The sequence below is a fragment of the Eleutherodactylus coqui genome, chromosome 1 (assembly GCF_035609145.1).
Source record: "Eleutherodactylus coqui strain aEleCoq1 chromosome 1, aEleCoq1.hap1, whole genome shotgun sequence".
In the NCBI taxonomy this organism is placed as follows: Eukaryota; Metazoa; Chordata; class Amphibia; order Anura; family Eleutherodactylidae; genus Eleutherodactylus; species Eleutherodactylus coqui.
In genome coordinates this window covers 360,307,112-360,320,865 of record NC_089837.1, presented here as the reverse complement: position 1 = coordinate 360,320,865, position 13,754 = coordinate 360,307,112, and the positions used below count along the sequence as shown (strand labels likewise).

At 44.0% G+C, this 13,754-nt stretch overlaps 1 protein-coding gene across 1 annotated transcript; it reads right to left on the bottom strand.

Annotated features, from left to right (window-relative positions):
* Positions 1-326: 326 nt before the first annotated feature.
* CNOT11 (CCR4-NOT transcription complex subunit 11) lies at positions 327-12,817 on the bottom strand. The gene is made up of 7 exons (XM_066577721.1): positions 12,357-12,817; positions 8,056-8,220; positions 6,796-6,948; positions 5,288-5,490; positions 3,570-3,772; positions 2,196-2,292; positions 327-1,441 (listed from the first exon to the last, which is right to left on the bottom strand). Exons 1-7 carry the CDS (start codon positions 12,670-12,672, stop codon positions 1,244-1,246), a joined length of 1,335 nt encoding a protein of 444 aa, XP_066433818.1. The 5' UTR covers positions 12,673-12,817; the 3' UTR covers positions 327-1,243.
* Between the last annotated feature and the right edge of the window lie 937 nt (positions 12,818-13,754).

The window sequence follows — 13,754 nt, the reverse complement described above, 5'->3', positions numbered from 1 at the left end:
TCCCCCCTCCATACAAATCCTGGATGTAACTGTATGTCCCATCTCGTCAAGTAATTAAAGTATTGTTGCACTATACCACAGGACATCTTCAGAGATCTTTTGGAGGCCAGAGCAGTTTTAGTGGCATGAAGGGGAAACTACAGAATATTAGGCGGGTGGTTCAATGCTTTTGCTGATCAGTGTATGCCATCATTGGGTCACATCTGAGGCCGCAGAAACATAGTAGATTTACCACCAAGGCTCTAACTAAAAGGAACACTAGTAAAGTTCCCCCAAAAGCTGTGCTTAAGTCAAAGTTTCACAATCAGTCTGACAAGACATTTTTTTACAATTTTCATTTAATAAAATTGTTCTTGTATTTCTGTGAACAAAAACCGACCTTCAGGACAAACCAGGTTATTAAAACAAAAAATAAATCCGTAATATGGTATTTAACATGACAAAGCCCCACTTTGCAGACTACATACAATACCTTGCAAGTCTTTAGCATATTTTGGTAATATTGTATGGTGGTTTTCCAACTTAAAAAAAAACAAAAAAACAACCCGAGTCATGAATCTTTATATTCCATGTACCCAGCAATATAACCTGTGCCACATTCATAGTGAAATAGTGTCTGTATCTGCATGTTATAGATTACCATCATACTGTACATTTGTTTCAGACCACAATGACCAAGTCTATGGTGAAGAGTAGCGGCACTCCGACTGCCGGCATCCTCCCGGACGACTACAGAACGGCTCGAGGAACCTAGGCAATTCACAAGCATTATTGTTAATATAACAATACAATGGAGTATTTAGCATTTCAATCCAAACCATGGTATTTACAGGCTGAAATCTGCTTTAGGTTAGAGCACTTTAAAGATATTGTTACATATGCACATTTAAAATATATACAACATCGTGGAAACCTCAATTGACCCATACAGACTGGGCAAAGACAACATCTGGGAACCTCTTCCAACTACGGTAGGTACTACTTGCAGATAACGGCATCCATTTTCCTGAATTTAGGAACAAACTCCCCTCACAGATAGGTCAGTTGTACTATGTAAGTAGGAGTAGAGTCTAATCTGTCTAGACACGTAGCAAAAGTGACAAAGTCTGACTTCAGGCTGACATCACACAGCGCCATCGGCATGGAACGAGACACACACGTCTATGGCAAAAAGTATCGCTACCCTTTGTGTCATAAACAGAAGTGAGGGGAAGATCAGTTGAGAGCGCACAATGAATGGGACTTATTTGGCGGGTTTTGCTTCTGTTGGGTTTTCTCCAGTATCCAGAGTCTTCAAGAGCCTAAACAGACCAGCTGCTTCCCGTATCCTGCTGAACTCTATGCAGAATGCCTGTACCTCTATAAACAAGTCCTGGACATTAATTATTTTGTTCCTAATTAAAGACTGGAGGAACACACACACCAATCTCACCAAACGATTCTGGGGAGGGAAACAAAAAAAAAAAAAGTGATATGTTGATAAATAAGGCCGTTAATATTTACAACTTACAGACTTGTGGCCACAAACATGATTTATCAACTCAAGCTACATGAAGTTCAGGCCTCCTTTTTAATTAAGAAACTGATCTAAGGGATTTCACACTTTATCAGAACACTCACTTCGAATACAGGAAAAAAACATTAAAGAAAAGTCCAAGGGCTCATGCCAACAGCTGTATGCATAAAACACAGCAGGTCTCCCTGCAGCGTTTAACACATTCAGCGGCCATGCGCTCTGCCAGCAGAGGCCGCGTATGGCACTGTGGATGCCCATGTATCACACACTCATGGACATGCTTAGTGGGATTTATTTATACGCTTCCCCGCTCTGTTCAGAGTGGGGATGTGTATGGAAGCGCTGCCCATACGCAACGTATTGCATACGGACAGAATTATATGCTACCAATAAAAGAGTATAGGGCTCACGCTGTGTACGTACGCAGAGAAATATATCATGCTGCGATTTATTTCTCTTGCGTATCAATACGCAGTGTCTACACACTGGTGTGCATGGATCAATGACTTTCATTGACTCCAGTCACTGTGTATCACGTGACCATGATACTCAGTGAAAACATGGTTGTGGACATGAGCCCTAACCTTGGTTGTGGACATGAGCCCCACTTCTTTCCGAAGCTATGAAGACTGCCCTTTATAAGACGGTCTCATTCCAGTTCATTACATAACTAACTTACCTGCATATATTTGTCCTTAATTTGCTCACATGTGGATATACAATTGGAGATATAAAGATGGATAAATTCAGGTGGCAAATCAACTGCTGTAGTTAGCCTGCCAATTGAAATTAACAAGAAAATCAGCATACATGAACTGCATGAATAAACCCCAAGGGTAGCTTTACATGGGGCGCACATGCTGCAGAACCTCCACAGCAGAAAGTTCTACAGCGTTTCTGCATCCAAAACAGTCAAAATCCGCATTGGTGCGGCATTTTGGCACCAGTTCATTAATGGTCTGGAAGAAGCTGTAATGGTGAAGGTCCTGCTGTTATGTCTGTATCTACTTTTAATCTTTTGATTACATAAAAGCAACATTTTGAGAGGTGTACGGCATCGCTACACTATGGGGGCTTAATTACTAATACAGCCTAAATGTTAACAGAGTAAACTTAGAACACAGTCTTAAGATGTGTCAGTAACTTCATTGAATGATAGTAAGTCTGTCTAGTCTAAATTTACATCACCTGTTATGACAAAAAAAGGCACCAAAATTGTAGCACAATTTAGACCACACCTTTTTCGGATAAGCTAGAAAAACTGTCCGGAAGCATCTAAAACATACTAAGTGTGGCACAAAACATGCAAGGTTGTTTTCAGGCATCATTTGCAACAGAAAACGGCCGTATTTTGAATAGTAAATAAGCCCCATTATTTTAACAGGTTTCATCTATCCAGGTCAAGCAGAAAAGAAAAAAAAACAAAATAAAAACAACAGCACAGGGATACGATAATAGCTGTAAAGCTACAAAGGATCTTGCCGCACTAGACACCAACACTTGAAAAAGTGCCTTAAGGCCGCTCTCACACCAGCGGTTTTTATAGCATTTAGCATGGAGTTTGAAATGTCACGCTAAACCCTCCATTAATTACAACATGGCTTCTCAGAAGAGCGGTCAAACAGGATTTCTAACTCTGCGGTTTTCGCATGCTGTCCGTTCTATTTTATTATGTTTCAGCAATTTTAAACACACCTCATCACGCATTGCAATGATGGAGTGCGTTAAAAACCGCTGTTGAACACACAGACACCTGTGTGAGAGCAGCCTAACAGATTTCATTATGAAAACACCATTTGTAGGAGCTCTCTGTTAATAGAGAGACCACTGTCACTGTCAGCATTGATTGCAACATCTAAGGTATTAAATGGCTGCGACTGGCGTCAAAGCCAATTGTGGCCGTTGCTGTTGGCCTTCAGCGGTTACACACAGCTGACAACTGCCAGGTTTGGAGCAGGTTTGACTCTCTAGCCTACTTCATAACCCCCCTTGCACCGGAGGGTGCACGTGTGCTCTTTTACTCGAAGGGGTTAATAAAAATGCCAATACTCACCGGTTAACTACTTCCATTGAATGCAGTGACATATCCATGTTAACCAGAACAGAAAAATACTCTGTAATTTGACTTGACTGCATTAATTTTAGCAACATTTCAATGGCAACCAAGGGATTATTTTCCACCAGATCTGGAAGTTTAGCAGGGGTGAGACCAATGTGATACACCAGTTTGGGGTCTTTTTCCAACTCCCCGAGTAGCTGTAAGCAGGAAAGAAAGGAAAGTGTTAATACCAATTCCAGGCAACGCATAAGTAAAGAGGTTATCCCATCAACAGCATTTGCCTGATAAGTGATAAATGTATGATCGTTGGGGGCTTCTCCGATCACTATAATGGGAGTCCAAAGTCCCCACTGTTGTAGGTGTTTTAACGGAGCAGTGGTCACATATGTGCTCTGATGTTCCACATGGGTGCATTCACACAGGCGAGAAAAAACATCCACATTTTGTGTGCTGCAAGACGCACAAAAATAGAAACCAATATTTGCAACAGGTGTATTTACAGAGGTGATTTTTCTCATGCCGCGATGCTGCGAGATGGAGGGGGTGGGGGTGGGTCCAAAAAAACAAAACAAAAACAAATTCACAGCATGTTACACTACTGCAATATCCCCACTCGCCTTTTGGATGGTAGAAGCTGGGGTTGCTGTGTGCCAGTTCAGATCCTCACAGTCCAAACAGTGTATCAAACAGAAAAAAAAGACACTCCAGGTCTCAGCCACTTCTGGATGCTGAAACGGTGCGGACTGGGGGAATAGGTTAGCCATACCCACCCTTAGCCTTCTATCAAGTTTCTTACATCTATGTGCTCTTGCAACTAGCCTGAAGGGCTCTGTCCAAAGCATTGCTACACTCACTACAATTTTAAATAAACCCTGATGAAGTAAATAAGAGTTGAACTCCTACCTCTTCCCTCTGCCAATCTCTTGGCTAGCTACCCAATGCCCAGCTTATTCAGTTGCCATTAACAAGGCTATCCACAACCTGTCCCCCCCCCCACACACACACACCTCTGATCTAACCTCGAGGCCGACCAAAATGTAGTCTCCAATCCACAGAAGACCTTACCTAGCCGCCAGCGTCAGGGTCCTCGCACTGGTCTCTGCCGTGGCGGCAGGTTGCTGCATCAGCCTGACTGAGGATTCTCTTCTTTCTGGTTTTGAATTACCCTGCCTCCGGTAACTAGTGTTCTGATTGGATCGAGCACCAGCCAATCAGAGCCGGAGCTCAATCAGTCACAGCCATTCAGTGACTGACATCACTGAATGGCTGTGATTTGTTGGATAAAAATGGGCTTATTTTCTCTGTATATAAAATGCTTGTTACATTTTTTTTCCACTCTAAAGTGTTTTGACACTAAAAGAAAACATATCGCCTGTAGCAACCAATCACAGCTTTTTCAAGAGCAGAATACATAATGAAAGCTCTGCTGTGATTGGTTGCTATAGGCAAGAAAGACAGGTTTTCTTTTAGTCATAAATCACTGTTTTGGAGGAGCAGTTAATGTCAGCACTACACAAAAGGGTGCAGAGAGCCATGATGAGAAGCGCTTGTGGGAAATGTAGTTTCTCACAAGAAACCATCTGTCACATGGACAGGACCAACAGAGCATGGAAAAGTGTAATCCATAGAAAACAATCTACACAACACAGCCCAGGCATCTCTTAAGAACAGTGAATAAATTGGATGCAATTCCTGAAACAAGACATTAATACCTGCGTCTGCTGAGGAGAGGACAAGGGGCTTTTAAATGCTTTGGCCATTATACGTTTGATTTCAACTCCAGTGCTGTTCTTTACGCACATTGATTTGTCCCATTTGATGGCATGATCAGGCTCGATAGGATTCAACCAAGCAAGCTCATCTTCACAGATATGCAAAGGTGGAGGAGGGCGAATAAACTCTGGTCGAAAATGGCCTGAAAGAGAACAATTGTCAAAACCAAAATTTATACAATTTACATAGTAACAAATAATTTGTCTGAAGTACCGTATTTTCCGGCGTATAAGATGACCCCCAACTGTCGACTTATACGCCGGCAATACGCTGTAGAAAAAAAAAAAAAAAAAAAGTCGTCTTATACGCTGCAAAATACGGTATACATTTTTTGGTTAAATCTTAAAATACTTGTAGCACCATATCGATGTTTATGCTGTAATATTAAAGGGAATGTAATATCGAAAAATGACTATTAAAATAAAGTTGTTTTAAGTATTAATTCTAAGTATAGAAAATTTAATCGCAGAAAGAGTCCCCCTCCCCCTTTCTCTTAGGATAGGCCCAATGGCTTCTTTCCAACCACATCTACTGGAAGTTTGTTCAAACCATCTACTACTCTTTCAGTAAAATAATATATTCCTGACATTGCTTTTGATTCCTCCCGCCCCCCAAGTAATCTCAGATTGTTCTTGCGGTCAGTTTCCAAATAACTTTCACCTCCCTTTTGAACCTTATTTACACCTGTAACATATAAGTTTCTATCATGTCCCCTTTTCCCCTTCTCCTCCAGGTTATACAGATCAAAGGGGTATTCCGGGCTTTTTCAACTGATGACCTATGATGAGATACAGGATAGGTCATCAGTAGTCGATCGATGGATCCTAAGTGGCCATCTCCATCAGCCTATTGCCTGGCCCACTGTCAGTGCAGAGGGACAGATATTGTCATCGGTGCTTCTGCTCCTCTTCATGGTCAGCAAAAAACAGACTTATAGGACAGTGAAGTGGCAAATTAAATTCATTTGTTTAATTGCCCAGTCCTTACAGATACCGATTTATAGTTCTGTTCACATTGACATTATGACCTCCATTCATAAAGGAAACCATGACACCGTAATGGACGAGTAATACAACAGCTCACAATAATGTCCGACAAACCCCACTGGCTTAAGCTGCAAAAAGTGTAACAGATGGCATAAGGCAGCCACTCAAGTAGCTTAGCCCTAAGATCAGCATCATTTTTTTTTTATAGGTCCTATTCCTTTCCATGAAAATTTATAATTTTTATATATATATATATATATATATATATATATATATATATATATATATATATATATATATATACATACATATATATATATACATACATATACATATACACATATACACACACACACACACACACACACACACACACACACACACTAAAAGTGCTAAAACATTAAGATCAACTAGCATTGGTCATTACAGAAATTAAGTTTCACATTAAGAATGACACATACTTTCTATGGGTGGCTTTGGGCCACTAACTAAAGCTTCAGTAATTTGTGAAGCAACCGAACTATCAAATCCGGAATTTGAAGAATCGGGATCAGGATCACTTAGGATGCTTGGGAAACTGGCCTTGCTCTGTGTCGGGAGCTCAGATTGCCGCTCTAAGAAAGAAAAGAATATGAATTAATAAAAGTAATAAGTGACTTGCAAAAGCATTTCTTTTACCCTTCAAAATGTCAGGATTAGTTTTAGCAGGAAAAAGGCAACATAGTAAGTACAAGATCAGGAGAGAAGAGTACGCGGTATATTAGAAAGTACCAGCGGTTCCAGTTTAATATCTATTCAGCTGCTTTCTTACAGCTCAGAACCCCTTTAAAAACACATGAAGGCAGAGAGGGACATATTAACTACAGAGGCGTCTAGGGTAGAAGAAGCCTGTCAGGGAGGAGAGCCTGTCTTCATACTGTGATCCTGGAATGCAGTTTTATTATGTCCATGAACATTAAGGTGCATTTTGGTGCAGATTTCACCCCTTCCATGTGAATTCAATTGAAAGAGTGAAATCCACGACAAACCAGCCAAGTGTCTATACCCTTAGGGAAAAATTGACACCTTTGTGGGGAAGGGGGGGATTTAAAGGCATGTAATTTGGTCTGACAATCATTTTTACAATAGAGTTTAATTAAAAATGTTGCACCGTTTGCCTTCTGCAGCTTCTATACATCCCCATTATACTCTGCATTCTAAGGGCGAGAGGGAGGCCTCTGCTAAACTCCCTCCCCCTCCCCTTTTTTGGCAGCTCCCAAAAGGAGTCTATGGGACTGGCAGTCGTATTCTGGCCAAAAGATAGTTCTTAAACGGTGTAAATACGGCCGACTGCAATGCGCTCTTTTCCAGCCGACCGTTTTTACGCACCCGAAAATCGGCCATCTGAACTAATGCATTGGAATCCAATGCATCCAGATGGTCGTGTATATCGGCCAGCTGTGAAAACGGGGCCAATATACACTCATGTAAATAAGCAATTATCTACATAGATATCTATGGCCTTATAGTTTAGGGTCTGTGTAATAAGCCAAAAGTCCCGATCTGACTGGTCTAATGCTTATGATGCTGTTAGTTTAGGTAATCAGATCTGTGGTCTGGTCAGGATTTGCCAGTGTATTATAGACACTGAAATACCAGCTAGATTTTCAGTGCAACTAGTTAAAGTAGCTCATCTACAGGCTTAACATGCATGCTGGGAGACCTGATGAAGCTCATGTTACCTGCAAGTGCTAACTGAAGTCCGCTGATGTCCACAGGTTGGGCCATATTGGTCACATCCATAACAGCAATTTGTCTAGGAGTCTTCTTAAATAGTTCCCTTGGCGGTGCAAGCATTAACTGCGAGAGGAAAAACTTCTCAGGTGGAGTGATTGGTGGTAAAAATCCTGCGGAAATAAGAAATTTACAGTAATAAATCAGTATGGTGCCACATCATACCACCACAGTAATCACTCCGATAACGGAAACTGACCCAGCCCGTCAACAATTACAGATATGCATACGAGTTACAAATTGAACTAGTCTGACAGATATGCTTCATCCAGCACTAAAACTCTTCATACAAAGTATATTCTGTCAGTAGAAATCTTAGGCTGGGTTCACATGGGACAGAAATTCCGTGGAAATCTTACAGAATGATCGCATGGAAATACCACGAGATTTCCGTGGGAGAAATGCAAGACAGCAGGTTTTGGCCATCTCTCCCCACAGAGAGGCCGCCGCGGAAAAGGGGAAAGAATTGACATGCTGCATCTTTGTATTCCGCGCAGCACGTCACTTTTGCTGGCTAATTCCGGGATTAAAGTCGCAGGCGAAATTTCTGTACAGAAAGTTTGCATGGAAACTCTGTGGCAATTATGCCCACATGTGAACCCAGCCTTATAGTGTTAAAGGGGAGTTTCTTGAGTACTCCAAGCATTGGTGGCAGTGGGGGGGGGGGGGGGGGGGGGAATAATAAAAAAAAAAAATCACATAATATATTAAAGGGCCAATCCAGCGAAAACACATTCTATTAATGCCCATCACACTCTGGAGGTCTCCTCTATGTACTACAGCCACTTCCTTGCAGCGTAGCCCCCTGTATTTTACGGATGGGGCATAAAAGGGGAGAATACTACTCTGGGGCATTACTACTGTGTGGTTTTCCTAATGCAGGTTGCAAAATCACAGCTGTTGATTGGTTGCTACAAGCAGCCAACTGCTTATCTTTGCATTTGTTTAAAGGCCCATTTAGACACAAAGATTATCGCTCAAAAGACGGCTTTTGAGCGATAATCGTTGTGTCTAAATGGGCCTTTGGGTTCCAGTCACCTATATGACTGCATCCATCTTTTTGTTAAGCTGCGTGACATCACAACCTTATGTGCAGAGCACTATGTAAATTACATGTAAAATATGTTTAGAATGCCTTGAGTTCTCCAGTCATGCAGGGAAGCATTGTTAGAAGTTACAGGAATGTTTCTTGCATAGTGAGTTGCTTTGTTTTTACATGTTTACATCACATATGATTATTCTGACTGCCACTATGGAGTAGGGAAGGAATGGATTCCCCCAAAATGGGGTAAATTAGCTTCTAGCTCATTTTGGGGTTTTTTCTTCCTTCCTTTGGATCAACATGGGTGATGGATACAGGCTGAACTGGATGGGCTTTTGTCATCTTTCAGCCTAGCATACTATGTATGCTAATGTTAATTTGCATACTCCTTGATGAAAAACACTCTACAGAACTGTTGGGAGGAGTACATTTACCATTTATGTTTAGTACGTTTATTAGACCTTTTGTATAATTTACTATTTAATAGAAAATGTGCAGTGCGCCCCCTAAATACAGCCACAAACGCCTCTGGACAACGATTTACTGCTTATATATCAAACAAAAAGGATCATATTTGTAAATCAGCTTTAGTACCAAAAACCGAAACAATGTTGCCATCTGCCCTGGAGGCTCCGGCCACAGATCCAGCACAGGACAGCATGCTGCACTAGGAGGTCTGGGACAATGCCAGAAGCCCGACACCCTCCAGGATGGTAAACGCTTCCATTGGGTGCAGTTTGGGCCTAAACAATGGAAACCAATGTGAACCGAACCTTAAACAGAGCAGACAGAGAATACAGAAATGGAGGTAAAGCGGCTTAGGACTGAAGGCGAATAAGCTTTCCCGTATACTCGCCTTACAATGATGTGATGTAGGGGTGGGAGGGGGTAATCGCTCATGTGTACGACCCCATTCAGCAGAATAGGGTTTATTTCCTACTAATATTTGTGTGTCTTGCAATGCACAAATCCTGTGCAATTTTCCCGGCCATGTGAGAATGGCCTTAGACTAGTGTCACTCATTTTCCCAAAAGCACTATGTTTTTGGCGGTTTTGACAGTTTTATTTTAACCCTTTCCAATCCACTGTCTGACCTCTGAAGACATTATGATTTAGGGCTGTACAGCTCCCATGTTGGAAGACGTCTGTCAGGGTTCTCTTACTGTATATTGCCAGCCTCTCTGCTGTCGGAGCCTATCTAACGTGTCACGTCATGCAGTACTGGCTTTAGCCAGCATATAGCGCCGTTGTATAGCGGCAGAAAAAGAGTAAGCCCCCTAGGAAAACCAGGATACAAATTGGACTGGAAAGGGTTAAGTAAAAAAATCCAGCACCTCCAGGCTAGCTGCAGGTGATCAGGAGGCTATGGAACGCACTACTAAGTTTTTGTGGCATTTTTGTGGTGCGGTTTTTGCAAACTACAGCATGCTCTGTGTATGGCGGGGTTTTTTTTTTTTTGTTTGTTTTTTTTACACACACACACGTGACTACTATACAGGCCAGTGTACAGACTAGGAAACAGTGTACAAACCCAGGGAACTACAGCACTGAAGTTGTAGAATAGTAAATGCAGCTCTGGGCTAAAATGGGGCAGATTGTGTTGCAGATTTAACCTCTCCTGTTCAGCGAGTGACACCAGCTACAGATTTAGGTGCAGACTACATGTAAACCTAGCCTTACGGTCATCACGTATAAGCCCCATAGTTGTGATGCTTAGAGTCCAGGGAGCGGTGTGTTGGGTCCCCCTGAGAAGTCAGAGTGCTCAGACGCAGCGTGACCATCACTATGAGAGTGCTCCCCCTTCTGGAAAGGGCTAAGCTGCTGTTCTCGCGAGGACTTCACAGGGGGAAGGAGCGCAGGAACAGGCGGGTATGACACAGCTCCCCGCACTGATGCCCCTTTTACACGAGGCGATTCTTGCTGAATGCGCTAGTGACGTCACCGCTAGTTCGTTCGCGCTTGTGCAGAATGTTTAGGCAGGCAGATCATTGCTGAGAATCCCTAAGGCCGCTCACACCGCAGCGATTTTACTTTAGTTTTTGTCTAACAGCATGCTTTTGCACACCCCATCATTGTAAAGGGGGAGCGCAAAACACTCAAAAATCACGGCGCTGGAAAGCATCGTGACCAAATGTTTGTCTGCAAGGCCCCATTGAAGTCGATGGTAGCGTTATACCGCGATTGTTGTGGTAAAGCGTCTGTGAGAGCGGCCGCACTTCGCGCTCACACTCCTATGTGATGTGCTGAGCAGGGACTGTTTATACGTAGCCAGAAGGGAGCGAACCGCCGGTGATCCTTATGGCGGCCGACACGGAACACAGGTAAAGCGCACGACGGCTCACGTTTACATGTATTGATCGTCGCACACTTTTGTTTCGTGTCCGCATTCTGAGCGACACATGTTACAGGGCCCTTAGTTTACGGCTGGTAAAGCAGAGGACGGGGTTCCTGTAATCTGTACCAGCAGAAGCCGCAAGACAAACTGATGAAACGCACCTGTGCACGCGCCGCCATGTTTTATCACCACAGAATACAATAATCGGCAGACTAGAACAAGGAGGCGGAGTCAGGCGGCGCACACGACCGTACGGCAATACACTGCGTACAAATAGCAGCGCTCTAGGGCTCATGCCGCCGGCCGTAGAGCGTCTTACACATTCAGCCGCCATATGCTCTGCCAGCAGAGGCTGTGTATGTTTTGTGTACGGCACTGCGCACGCCCGCGAATCACACGCACATATGACAGCATATCACACGCAGACAATACACGTGCTGCGCAGTACACAGAGAAGACACAGTCACTGGCGCGCGCCTTTACCGATGCAGAGCGCTGCGCACAGCCGGCGTATTTTGCACACATCGTCCTGCGCCGTTTTGTTTACTTCTCATGTCTCCTAGCATCATACGTAAAAAATGGCGCACATATGGAGTATTAGTGTGAACGCACCCATAGAAAACAACATGGCTGCACGCACGGAATACGCGGGGCAATACAACATGCTGCCATATTTTTTTTACGCACGGAACATACGCAATAAATGTCCGCGGTGTGAACCAAACAATGACAATCAATGGACGCCATTCGCTGCGCAGTCATACAAACCAGCTGGTGCCAGGGGGGTCTGGGGACCCTCATGATGTCCTCTCACACAGCATACAGGAAGGTCTGCGGCGCACTACAAGTCCCAGCAGTCACTCAGCGCTCACCTGACAGCGGCCTCTCGGCCTCCTCCGCCGGCGGGGGGTTCAGCAGGTGGGCGAAGATGGCGGCGAAGGGGTTGGCGGCCAGCGGCTCCGTGCGGTACATCTCCCAGAGCAGGTAGAGGGCGGTGAGGCGCTGCGGGGAGGTGGGCAGGAGGTCGGGCTGCTGCAGCAGCATCACCAGCACGGAGCCCACCCGAAAGTGGTCGGCCTTGGTGAAGTAATGGTGGAAAGCAGTGGAGAGCCCCTCGAATGTATTACTGCACGCCTCCTCCGTCATGATGCCCAGCAGGTTGGATAGCTCCTTCCCGCACAGATTCATGGTGAGGCCGGCCGGGTCCAACGGTTACTGCTGCGGCTGCTCTCCCGCCTCCTCTCGCATTTGCCCTCGAGTACTGGCGCTACTGCTGGGAGCGCTGCTAACGTTGTTGTTGTTCTTCTCTTTGTTGGACAATAAAGTTGTACAAAAAAGAAAAACCCTCCGTCAACGTAACGCGCATACTGTGAAGTACGTCATTTACGTGAGACTCGCCGTCATCTTACTGTTAACGCGCGCGTCCGTGGAGCGACGTTCCATACTGTGCGTGCAGAGGAGCGCGCACGTCCAGGGCAGGCCTGTTCGTACTAATAAGCTCCTCCCACGGCCGCGCTGCTCTCTGGGATGAGATAGATGGCGTGCTGTCTATAAAGAAATAGGATGTAGTATTTGGGGTAGATGTCACTACTATTATGCATATATGTATTATGTAGGGTGAGCAACAAATGTATGCAGACTTTATCAGCTTAGGTCTCACTGGGGAAAAGAAAATAGGTGCAAAGAAAACCCCAAAACGCTTAGTTACCCATAGCAACCAATCAGATTCCACCTTTGGAAAATGAAAGCAGAGATCTGATTGGTTGCTACAAGCAGCTAAGCCAGTTCTAGTTTGCACACGTTTTATCTTCCCACTAACGTTTCTCTCCTTCTCAGGCCCAGGGCTTCTTCAGACGACCGTAGTTGTGTCTGTAAAATATATATGTGCAGAGAAAAGAACGCATTGATGTCATTCTCATGGACGTGCTTTGTGCACGTGCAAAAAATAGGACCTGCTGTATCTGTCAGGCCTCCTTCACACGGGGACCTACGTGCGCAAAAATGTACGTAAAAAACTTGCGGCTATTAGAACCAGTGGTGCCCTATGGGAACGTTCAGATGTATTTTGCCCATCTACAATTTCTCAATCTGAATGCTCCCTTAGGACACCATTGGTTCTAATGGCTGTGAGTTTTTCACGCACATGATTTTTGCGCGTCTAGGTCCCCATGTGAAAGAAGTCTCAGACAGGCCCCCATAGAAATCTATGGCAAAAGCGCAATATACTGCACAATCCTGTGAAGAACAACGTATGTGGATCTTAGCAGGCT